The 13300-nt window shown below is 35.7% G+C and overlaps 1 protein-coding gene across 1 annotated transcript in view; it reads left to right on the top strand.

The window, feature by feature from the left end:
- Positions 1-13300, top strand: part of LOC149409604 (uncharacterized) — a 174164-nt gene that overhangs the window by 143655 nt on the left and 17209 nt on the right. The window contains exon 5 of the mRNA XM_089649682.1: positions 7734-8001. Within this exon, the coding sequence (XP_089505808.1) occupies positions 7734-8001 (268 nt within the window). The remainder of the gene's footprint in view (positions 1-7733; positions 8002-13300) is intronic.

Here is a 13300-nt window from a genome sequence, read left to right as displayed (position 1 = left end):
TTAAGAACAAATTTGTCAGCAAATAGTTGACGCCTTAAATAAAGAGGAGGATCAGAACATTCTACTTGAAGGGAATTGATGGGTGACGATTGCATCGCTCCAGTTATAATTCGCAAAGATTTAGATTGAATTTTGTCTAATTTATCAAGTACATTTTTTGAGGCAGTACTAAAAAGTGGGCAGGCATAATCGAGATGGCTTCGAATAAGTGCGTTGTAAAGCAACTTAATGCAAGTAGGGTGAGCTCCCCACCAAACGCCAGATAAGGATCTGATGATATTTAAATTTTTTTCGCATTTAGTAACTAAATTATTAATATGGGAAGACCATTTAAGTTTCCTATCAAATGTTACTCCCAAAAATTTTACTTCAGAAGCGTTGGGGATTGGAGAATTTTTAAATAAAATTTGAACGGGGAGTTTTTATGGCGGTTTGAGAAGGTGACACACTGAGTCTTTTGGATTGAAAGTTCAAAACCATTTAAGGTGAGCCATGTGCAAAGGGCATTCATGGCTTCGTTAAGATATTTGACGGCGAGAGGGATGATTTTGGATGATAAGAAGAAAGCTATGTCATCTGCGAACTCAATAACTTTTACTTGTGGGGTAATAGTGACATACATATCATATGTGTATATATTATACAGTAAGGGGGACAATACATCGCCTTGTGGTAAACCCTTCCAAACAGACCTACTTTGAGGAGAAATATCTGGAAGTTCAATGAAAAATTTTCTATCTAGAAATAGATTAATAATAGATTGGACAAACATGGGGGGAAGGCCAAGGCCTAGAAGTTTTTTTTTCAGGATTGGGATGGAAACATTGTCAAAGGCGCCTTCTATATCTATAAAGACGGCCAGACAAACTTCCTGTTTAGAAATTGATAAATTAATATCAGTGCTGATGATGGCAAGGTTATCTTGAGTGGATTTTTTTTTCCTAAATCCAAATTGAGATGGAGAGAGAAGCTGTTTACTCTCGACAAAAAATTCTAATCGGTTTTTAATTAATTTTTCATAAAGTTTACTGAGGGTGGATGAAAGAGCGATCGGCCTGTAGTTGGATCCAGAATTTGGTGATTTGTTTGTTTTTAAAATAGGGATGATTATTTGACAACTCCAGTCATCAGGCATTATACCAGTCTGGAAGATTTTGTTTAAGATGCTTAAGAAGTGGTTTAGAACATTATCATTACTATTTTTGATTATGCTGTAAGGTATACCATCTCTGCCTGGAGATGAGTCCTTGACTATTGATAAACAATTTTTTAGCTCAATTAAGGTGAATGGAGAGTCTAGCCAATGATTAGACATAGGAGTATTATAGATAGGCGTTATTTCATCTAAGTTAGGTACAGAAGGGGGGGCAATTTTGTCCAAGAATTCATCTATCCATTTAGAATGAGACGCTCGAGGAGATGGTGAACTGAAGGAGGATCGAAATCTTCGGATCATAGACCAAACTTCCGAAATTGGAGTGTTCGGAGATACTGAACTGCAGAAGTTGTACCACCCAGATCTTTTTTTTGACCTCAATACCCTTTTGGCATTGGATTCAGCGTTTTTGTATATAAGATAGTTCTCCATAGTCATATTGTAACGATAGGAAAGAGATTTAGCGATTTAAAGAGATTTAAAACCTGGAAATCTTTATACTTGAATAAATTTTGAATACCATAATAATAATATTATTATAATACTACGTTTCTGTTGTGTCTTCGTGGTTTTCTCACAAATTCAATAAAAGTCCTCCTTCAACAAAACACTTGGATTTTTATTGTGATAGATTGACAACGATATCCTAATTAGCAGGCGGTTGGAATAATCTGGACCCCGACCTTGAGGTTATCACCTTATTTACTATCCTATTATTCTCTACTGCTAACTCCATCTATGAGTAACCTAATATACTAATATAGTGCCATCTATGGGTGAGCTCGTACACTAATATCTATTTATTTATTTATGTCTATTCTTGAAAACACATTTTACAAATGAATACAGTGGTTTATATTGTAGTACAGAGAAAAAGTACAGAAAAAAGGTATAAGAAATATAAAAAATAAAGAACATAGGTTGATATTTGTAAAACTGTGTGTGGGTGATATTGTATGTTACGTGAACACCTCACTAGGAGAACCTGTGCTGAGGTGTTTACGTGTTTGTGATTAAGTGTGACAGGTATTTATGTGTTGTAGTAGAAAGTTGTTTATTTTTTTTTTTTTTTCACAGACATATATTGAAACATGAAAACACACATTTATATGTGCGTGTATGTATTTTTGGATAATTCTTGAAGAACGTACATAATATTTAATTTTACTTATCATATTTTGGTTATGTTTGGTTTGGAATTATAAGCTTTTGAATAAAGTGAATATCTTGATTTTTTATCCAGGCTACGATATATGTTATATCATGGTGGTCGTTTACCGGGGTGATTCAGATTCTGAAATAGTATAAAATAAAGTCGCTATCCGCGTCTGTTTGTTTGTGCGCTTAGATCTTCTAAACTACGCAACGGATTTTGATAGGGTTTTCAATATCATTTAGAGAATTTCTTCCGGAAGGTTTATGTATATAATATATGCATATTATATTTATAGAAAGTAGAGAAAATTCGATGTTTGGTAATCATGTCGTAAATAAAATATTTTCGCGCGCTTACATTGCTAACGCTGGCTAAAACTTATGAGATACATCAAAATAATGTACTACGGAATTGTATATCTTAAAAAGGCCTACAGAAAAGTCAGCGATGGTATATTCATATCTCCTAAGGATAATTCCCTGCAACGCCGGGTATGTCAGCTAGTTATAAATAATATAATAAATTAATTAATCTTATTTACTACAGTAACGGGACTTGTTTTAAAATTAACTGTTATGATCAGCACCTATATCTCAACAGATTTATTGTTTATTTCTCGATCGAATAACGTTATCTCGTTCGTCTATATTCCGGCGAGAGATCTTGTTTTCAGCTGTTTTTCATCCCCGTTGGTATGCGGGCACAGTCACCTTCATCAATGGACGAACACAATCAAGAAGAAAAACATGAAATATTTATTTATTTATTTTGAATTTCGCTCCCAGCTGGGCTTTTACATGTTTATTTTTTTTTAACACAAAGAACATCTAAATACGCATAATCTCTATAAATACTAAAAATACTCCATGCAGGATAAACAGCGAACTATATTATTGAAAACACAATTTTTTTCTATCGAGGGAATTTCATATAATTACCGCTTCGGCTTTACAAATGTGTAGATATTATCTTCAAAAACAACATATATATTTTGGAAACTTAAAACTTAACATGTTCAAGAGAATATGTTATAAACCGGTAAAAATCGGTATTCGTGTAGTTGTCGATGTGACTTCGCCTAGGCCCATAGAATAAATAGCACAAATACCATGTGGGCGTGTTTTGTGATCCAAAAGTTTGCCCAATCGAGGCTTAAATTTCTCATACAAAACTGTATTTACGAAATTCTAATGGGATGGAGATCTACTACGTCATGCGAGTGTAATTAAGACAACACTGGGATATTGGGCTAAATGGAACATTTGTTTCCATTCAAATTTGTATGGAAGACACTTCTAGTTTACTTCTTTATTTCATGGCTATGCCAAATAAACCGATTTATAAACGTCATGCTAGTGGCCTATTGGATTCCACCATTGGCGTTTTGCTATTAATGAAGCTGTCTGTGCTTATTCAGCAATTAGAATACAGTTATGTCGAGCAAAAAATAAACAAAAAATACACTGGTTACTCCGGGAGTAAAAACAAATTGGTCTGCGAGTTCTAAAGATATTAAATTGTAGAGTTTTCAGCGCAATGATGAAGTTGTTAGCAAACTAATGAAAAAATATTACGCTAATTTTGCAGGGTAGGGGTACGGACCGCTGCAAAAACTTTTTTTTATTAAAATCATCAAAAACGTTGTTGACAATGTTTTATTTACATTCGAAAACTAACAACACACAACATTCATTTTTCCGAGGGACTAGCATAAAATACAATAACATCTTTTCAGATGCTAATATTTTCCGTTTATACTTTGGTCAATTTACTAAATGCATCATTTCAAGTTGGGGATCCGCGTATAAATGTAACCTTCTTCCAATTGAAATTATACAAAGAACAATTATTAAAATTATATTAAAAAAATCCTTTGACTACCCAACAGAACGCCTGTTTGAAGAATTTCAAGTACCTACATTTAAAGACCTATATATTAAAAACTCATTAATCCAAATTATAAAAGAAAAAGATAAATATCAATTTTTAAATGAAAGCAGAACGCGACTTAGACATGTTTTTCTATGCCCAAAACTAAATACGTCTTTTGCACAACATCATTATACTTACCAGGGAAGAACTTTTTTCAATCGTCTACCAGAAGAAATCAGAAGCATTAATGATAAAACCCGAATACTCCTCTCTGTCAAAAGACACTTTAAAAATATTCTGAAAAAAAAACTACTCATTTAATTAATCTCACAAATATCCTTAGTTTTCCATAACTTCCTTTCTTTTTTAAATTTAATAAATTAATATATTATCCATCACTACTATCAACAAAAATACTACAGCAAACATACATTTATGTAAAAAGAATTATTTAAGTACTAACTAACAACAACATTTATGTACACTCCCCTTCCATACACAAGCAAATGCTTTCAATGGAAGAGTAGTAAAAAAATACAAGATGTAAAATTAATTATGTACCATGTAAACTTATTATTAAAAATAAAAAATAATTACAAAAAAAAAAAAAAAATTTATCTTGATCGAATAAAATCCTAGTTATTAGGTATTGGTGGATAAATATAAATAAAATGGTAAAAGTAATGAAATGAAAAGTATGAAAATGATTAAAACATGTACAAATTTTGGCGAAAATGCCCACAAACTTAAAGGCGAAGCTTATTGCCAAATCACTATTTAGATTAATCTTTATAACGAATTGGTGTACATTATGAATACCAAAAAATATGCTTTAGATAAATTGGAGGTTTTTTATCGTTTCGCTTGAGTAGAATACAAATAAAAAAATAAATTACTCAATAAAAAATATAAATCTAAACTACTAAAAAATATTTTTTCAATAGAAATGTATGAACGCGTAAAGGAAACAACTTTTAAAAAATAGCGTATTATAGCTAAGATTATCCGTGAAAATGACTTTCTTATAAAATTATTTACAAAATATATAAAAACCAGTTTTGTGCTTGAAATCGAACGTTTCTAGACTCCGTTTGTCAAGCGATTTTAATGCCTATTACCTACAATATAAGGTATACCAAGAATATACAAATTTTTGGCTTGTAGCTTCCTTTTAATGCATCCCTCGCACTGCACTGCCAGGCAATGGGTCGAGGGTGTCCGGCTGCAGAAATAGTCTCAATCAAGCTGTCCCGTACCCTACCTGGTGGGCAGAGGCATCCATCTCCTAGATCTGGACAAAACCCTGCTAAGTCACTAAACGTAGCGGATCACGGTAACCAGGGCAACCAATGACAATAGTTTTGGTTATCCAATGTACCCACAACCGCCAACCAAATTGGGGATTCCAATCCTTACTAAATATTTCGAGATTTTGATTTTGCCTCTGATGTTGACAAACATTCGCAATGGTGCTAGTTACAAATGGTTCCCGGAGCGGCGGTACTTATACCCGCCTCCCAACTTGGGGATTCCCAATCCTTACTGTATCTTTAGAAATTTTGATTTTGCCTCTGATTTTGAAAAGCATTCTACAGTGTTACAGAGCATCGCTGTATTTGTAACATACAGAATCTTACCATAGCCTCACCCTTGAATAGATTTTCGAGTTTATGCTTTTTTACTGTAACTGAGCAACTCTTATTATTTGTGGTACGGATTCTCTATTGGTTTTTAATAACGAAAAATCGCGGTACCGGATTGTATTGCAGTTTTTAAACTGTTTTGCGCTCGAGGTAAAAATGTGTGAAGTTGTTTTTATGAACCTGTCCAATCCGTCGCTAGTTGCTATTTGGTAATTCTTTGCAAATTATTAATTATTCTTGTTTTTGCCAACCTTTTTGCGGCAAATAGTAGTTATTTACAACAGGTTGGAAAACTATACAATCATCCACACATTATGGCAGAAATTTTTAATTTGAGAGAAAGTCCTGGGAACCGTTTATTGGATAACCAACACTTCTGCCATAGGTCAACACAAGTGTTTCGCTACGTTTGGTGACAAGCAGAGGTGCCCGGGTTCATGGGGTGAGATTTTTCTAGATCTAGACGGATCGGGAGTGACTAGTTGAGGGAGATCAATTCACCTCTCCAGCAGGAGTCCGTCACTCCTGGTCTGGATCTACTGACCTCCATACCTTCAACCTCCAACCCACCTCTCATACCCTTTTCCATCCCTGAACTGCATATCCTTACTTTTCTTAAGGCCCTGTAGTAAGTGTTCAAGGATGGTGCGACAGGGATATATGTAAATACGAATGTTAGAGGGAGCGAGCTAATATTAAAAACGATAATAATTATTTTATACGAGAAATATTACGAGAGATGGGAAGGCTGACAGAGATATTGAAATAAGAGTAAATGCAGGTAACTCCATTAATGGAGGACTGAACGCAGTTGGCGCTAACAAAAAATTGTCCAAAGAAGCAAAGTTAGCAGTCCACAATGGAGTGCTGGTACCTACCCTGATGTATGGAAGTGAGGCATGGAACTGGCAAAGAAAGGATGAAAGTAGATTGAATGCTGTTGAAATGAGATCCCTGAGGCGTATGTGTGGTAAAACCATGTATGATCATGTGAGAAATGTGGAAATCCGCAGAGTGCAAGGCTGATGTAAGCGTAATGAGTAAGATCAAGAAAGGGACGCCCGAGGAAGACATGGCACGACCAAGTGAATCAGATACTTGAGTCGGGCCATGTCAAGAGTCAGAACAATAGAAGAGTATGTATGAGACGATGTATGAATGTGAATGAGGCAAGGAGTGTGTGCCAAGACCGAGTTTTATGGCGGTTCGTCCTCTCTGCCTACCCTTGCGGGGAAACGGCGTGATGGTTAGTTAGTTAGTTAAGTTAGTTATAATAATTATGCGAAAATTGTGTAAATATTTAATAAAAGACGACTCGTTTGACATAGAGCAAAAATCTCTCGACAAATGCTTAAGTTGCTTTTAAAGACACTGAATTTTTCATGCCTATAACATATTAAAATACAGAACACAACGTGTCTTTAAAATTTTCAGAGCTTACTTTGCGATTGTTTTCTATCAAGGGAATTTCATATACTCCTAATTAACGTTTTGGCATAACAAATGTGTAGATATTATCTTCAAAAATAACTTTAAGAAAACTAAAAACTTAAAGAGTTAGTGAGAAACTTGTTATAAATTGGGTATGCGGGGGCTTAAAAGACCCTCCACACAGCATCCCCAAAGATGAAATAGGCCCTGAGGGAATTTATTGTCCTCGGGGTCGCCTATGCGGTGTATTTAGAAGGTAAATATATTATATTTTGTTAGCGGAGACCCGTAAAAGATCACGGGATGTTATAATTGCAGGATTTGTGAAGCTGAAATATTTGCCTCAGACGAATATGGGAAGGCAACCACAAACTCCTGAGGCTATCCTGCGATTGAAGAAGTAGTCTCGAGCCTTCTCATGGAAGTGATTGGTCCCCGACACAAATAGTAATGAATTAATTTTGTTTGTCTCCAGGACATTCTTCGAGCAGCTGCAACGCTGTCACCTGGAGCCCGGTTCCATCGCACGCTGCTTCGTGCTGCACAGCGACGGGTTCCGCATATACAGCCGCTACTGCACTGGCTATCCGGACACCATGGCCGCCCTGGCGCGGCTGGCCGGGGAGCGGGGTGCGGCACTGCAGCTGCGTGCCAGGCAGGCCGCCCTGGGTCACCCGCTGCCGCTGGGATCCTACCTGCTCAAGCCCGTGCAGAGAATACTTAAATATCATCTCTTGCTTCAGGTTAGTCAATTCTTCAATTAGTCGTGACCTGTGACGGCTGGTGGTCAAATTTCGTGAAGGTTTACCATGTCCACAGACATATGAATTTTAATAGACTAGAACTTAAAGGTGAGGGGTAAAATCAACAGTTGGGGAACGCAGAGGGTAAAGCTGACTGTGATTCGTCAATAAATCAATCTGACAGTATATAGGCATCTCGCATTATAATATCACCATTTACTTCTTAAAAGTAAAATCTGCTTATGAATGAATAGACATTTTTACATGGGAGCGCAAATTACTCGCCACGTTATGAACAAATTTGCGAATTTCATAGCACAAGCCACCATTTTGACGTGTTATTTCGTAAAATGAACCGATGATGCCTCGACCATAGCTCGACGCTAGTTCGCACAAGAATGATGACGTCACATTTTCTAGATTCACGGGAAGCCATACGCGAGCCCAGCCGGCTCCAATGGAACCGGTATGGGGAGTGGGGAATAATACGCTTTTAATCACTTAGGGCAGGTCTACTAATATTCATATGTCTATGACCATGTCCAATAATAAATTATTAGTTACCAGTGATGCCATATTTAAAAAAATGAAATAAGCATGTTTCAGGGGTAAAAAAAAAAAAGTTTTACCATGTCTGTAATGAGAATTTAAATAAGAAAACCACGTATTTAAGTAAATTATCTATAACTAGCTGATGTGTACCCGGCTATGCTCTTGAATTTATGAATGATTTGGGGTAAAGTTTTGAGGTTATGATGATCTCATAAGGGCGAAGCTTGATGCCAAATCACTATTTTGATTAATCTTTATAACGAATTGGTGTACATTATGAATACCAAAAAATATGCTTTAGATAAATTGAAGGTTTTCCTATGGTTTTGCTTGAGTAGAATACAAATAAAATAATAAATTACTCAATAGAAAATATAAATGTAAACTACTAAATAATATTTTTTCACTAGAAATGTATGAACGCGTAAAGGACACAACTTTTAAACAATACTGTATTTTAGCTAAGATTATCTTTGACAGTTTCGCTTGACTAACTTTTTTGCTTTCTTATAAAATTATTTACAAAATAAATAAAAACCAGTTTTGTGCTTGAAATCGAACTTTTCTAGACTCCGTTTGTCAAGCGATTTTAATGCCTATTACCTTCAATATAAGGTATACCAAGAACATACACATTTTTGGCTTGTAGCTTCCTCTTAAATAATAACCCATGATATGAGAGAGACAATATTCTCCTACACCTCCAGTAATTTATTTTTCTACATAATACAGTAGTTAGTGTAGACACCTAATTAAAGTTACATGATATATTAATTAATTTTATAAATGTATTCATTTTACTTATTGACAAAGATAATAATTAGATAAGAGACATTGTGAACCCTTACTGAGTTAAAGAACTATATTCCTAAATTTGGAATTTTACCCACGTGATCCATGCTAATAAATCGTGTCTCATTCAAAATTACATATTTTTGGTGACGGTTAAAAAACCATGTCATCGTTTTTCCAGAAAACCTAGTAGATAAATGTCCCAAAAAACCATGCATCTGGCAACTTTGCCTGGTGCATATTTCGCATTAGTCAGAAGTACACTGGAATATGCATCGCCAGTTTGGAATCCACTATATACACTTTACATAGATAGTATAGAACAAGGCTGCCCAACCCCAGGCCCTGGAACGAATTATAAGTGGCCCGCGTGAAACATTTTCAAAAAACCCGCCAATCCGCCAATTTGAAAAAGTGTCGCGGGCCCGCAGTAAAACAAACAATGCAGCTTGCGCGCGGTCACCAGTGTTGCCAACGACGGCGATTTATCGCTATTTAGGCTACTCAGGACGAGAATCAGCGACGTAAAAATCTAACCTGTTGAACTTACTTTTGAAACAAAAATACACCGGTTTTCGACATAATATGTTTTGCGTCGAAATGGAATCCTGTAGCCACCCCCCCCCCCCCATGGAATTCGAAAAATTGCTGTGGGGTATCACATATGATGTTCGGGTGTGCGGAATTTTTTCTCAGCGAAGTTCCGTAACAACCCCCCCCCTCATGGATTTCAAATACTTTGTGGGGAGCACTCATTTAGATTTTTTTTTGTGGGGAATTATCTTTCATAGAAATTCTCTAACAACCCCCCCCCCCATGGAAATAGGAACCGTCAGGTATTCAGTGGCCCGCCAGTGATTCAAAATCGTCAATTTTGCCCAACTGCTAAAAAGGTTGGGCAGCCTTGGTATAGAACGTATCCAAAACAAATTTATAAAATATTTTACTTCCAAATTCAACAATAAATTTGTATGTATGTTTCAAATTTTGCATCAAAGGCGAGTAGTAGCTGATTAAACATTTATACATAGAATTTTAAACAATAACATCATTGATGATTCTGTTCCTTATTAATTTTAACATACCTTTGAGACGTACACGACATACAGTGCTATTCCACACGCTTAATTCTAAAACAAATGCAGCATCTAATTCGCCAATTAACCGAGCTCTTCATACTCTAAATAATATTTGTCTAAACTCAAACATTGACATTTTTTCAGATTCACTGCCCAAATTCAAATGTGGCGTCATGTCAATAATATAAACAGTTCAATGCCCATACATATACACACACACACCTATATACTACACAGGTCACCTGGTAATTAAGGAATAAACATACCACTTGGCAGACATAATTCATAATAATTCATCACTGTAACTCATGTACTTTTTGTTCCTATAATATCAAATAAATATAAATGTATTACCTATTTATAAAGAAGCATTTGAACATTGCATGAAAAAGAGTAGATGTTAAATTGGAGACACAATATCGACAACAATATCAAACAAACACATTCTCGTTTAACATGCTACTAAACAAACGGTTCCTTCGATGTGGTCGTAAAAGTCCGAGCAATGATGGCGTTAAGGTAAAATTTGCAATTCAATGCATTTACCTACGCTTTCGACTGTTATCAGAATATGCAGAATTCTGTGATCCATATTCAAAACAAACTACTGCTCTGAATGTAGATACCAATCAATCTGCATTTGTTACGTACGCATGTTTACCCATTGTTGTGCATTATTAGGTTCTTTGATGCTCGGGAATTTTTAGATTGGCCTAAATTCGTGGAGTGCGTAGCTCCTCTGAGCTGGCCGTTAATAGTTATGACCCCTACTCCAATTGCCCTGATGAACCAGGCTCTTTCGCTCCACGTGGTCCTGCGCCGCATGAACGGCCGCCAACACCTAGATTCTGGATGCCTGTGATATTTGATCGCTCCAAAGCATTCATGCCTTCCACTTTACCAGTAGCCATGAGTTTCTCCAGGTTGAGTTCTCAGTTTGACATGCAACATGTTCAAAGTATCTTAGAATATGTCATGGGCAGACAGTCGTTGATAGTCTATATCAGAGATCAGCAACCCGCGGCCTGCGGGCTCTTTTCGTGCGAACCACTTTGGCCAAATAAAATATCAAAAAATCAACAACAACAAAAAATTCTGTGTTGCACATGTCTTAAAATAAATAAAAACTTTCTTTCTTTCAACAGTCTTTCTTCAAAGTTTTGAATTAACCTCTCAAAATAATAAGCGTTTTCTTGCATATGCAAGAATATTCTTAAAAAGACAGAATTTCGTGGTTGTACCTTATTTGTAGAAAAATTTCCACCTTCTCAGCGCTTTTTTATTTTATTTATTTATTTTTATATAAATTACAAACAATACAAAACAAAATGAACCTTTGTCTGTCCAACTGGGAAGGATTCCCGTTTCAGGACAGCCAAATTGTGTATTTAGTACATAATATTCTTACAATGGAATGGCGATGCTGTCAAAACAAATTTTGAGAACATTGTTGATTGCATTCGAAGTGACAGGATGGTTTCTTTATCCTTGAAAGAATCGCAAAGATGTAATTTATTACCAGGGTCAATTTGGATAACATTAGTAATTGCATTCAGAACAGATGAATGGTTTCTTTCTGGACATCACAAGTCTGAGATTCTTTCCAGGGCATTTTGGAGAATATTTTAGATTCATGTTTTGATGCATTTGATAGGTTTCCATTTAACCCTTGAGACGTTGTTGATTTGCACGGATCGAACCTTCTACAAGCTTCCATTTTTTCAAAGACAATAACAAGCACTATTTCGTTCTCTTTCTGACATAAAAGAGATAATTAATTTTTAGATGAGAGGAAGAGAGATATATGCATTTTAATAATGTGCGGTCGTTCTGGGACAAATATGGTCTTAGGAGAGTATAATGCGCGCACGGCATTTGGGACTGTTTGGGTCTTAGAAGGTCCCAAGGGTTAAAAAAAAAAGTTTTCTTGACAAAATTTTGTTTAACTTTCCGAATATAAAAATGTAAATATAAAATTTTAACCCGTGGCTCTTCGTTTTTTACATTCTAACTATGATTTTTTTATAAAAAAACATTGTTATAGAAAATACAAAAAGGTTTGCGATGCCACCCACTACACAGTTACCCATCTCAAGCTGTATGTACCCTACCCCCTGCGGCCCACAAAGTAATTCGAAAATGAATATATTGGCCCTCCGGCTAAAAAGGTAGATCAATAGTGGTCTATATTGTAGATGCTTAGCCAAAGGCGGCTGTTTCATTAGGTCACATGGGCCATTGTCCATGGACTCCCAAAATTAAGCCAGTGTGTATATGGCGTCTGCGATTTCGAGTATTCGGAGATTGGTTATGGGAAGGTTGGTAAGACCTGTTCAAACCTGTGCAGAGGATTATTAAGTATCACCTCCTGCTTCAGTCAGTGCCGTGTTAACAATATTATTAAACTATTTGTGTTTAGTTACTTTAGTACCTAATAATTATAAGCAATAATTAGTCATCCGAAATACTAATACAAATTGAAAATATCTCCCGAGTAAAAATAAATGCCGCCAACGGGAATTGAACCCGTGCCTTCTGATGTCCGGTGAGGTACTCTGTATCCACTGAGCTATGTCGGCTTATTTCCAACCCGCCAAATGATTCAATATGTACTAGTACCTCAATCAATAATTACTGCTTATTATATTTTTTCACCTGTAAACAACCAACTTTATTTTTGTAGGAAAGGCTTTGTTAGTGCTCGGTGCTTAATATCTCGGGAGATATTTTCAATTTGTATTAGTATTTCGGATGACTAATTATTGCTTATAATTATTTGTTATCCTTTATGCTATGCATAAAACCTTGTCTTAAAAACGTTAGTTTATCATTAAATAACTTTAGTACCTACCTAAATTGTAATTGTTATAGACCTA

This window comes from Hesperophylax consimilis, chromosome 30 (assembly GCF_061612785.1).
Source record: "Hesperophylax consimilis isolate HC1 chromosome 30, BYU_Hcon_1.0, whole genome shotgun sequence".
NCBI lineage: Eukaryota > Metazoa > Arthropoda > Insecta > Trichoptera > Limnephilidae > Hesperophylax > Hesperophylax consimilis.
Note: the sequence above shows the minus strand (reverse complement) of the source record. Positions and strands in the feature narration are given on the sequence as shown.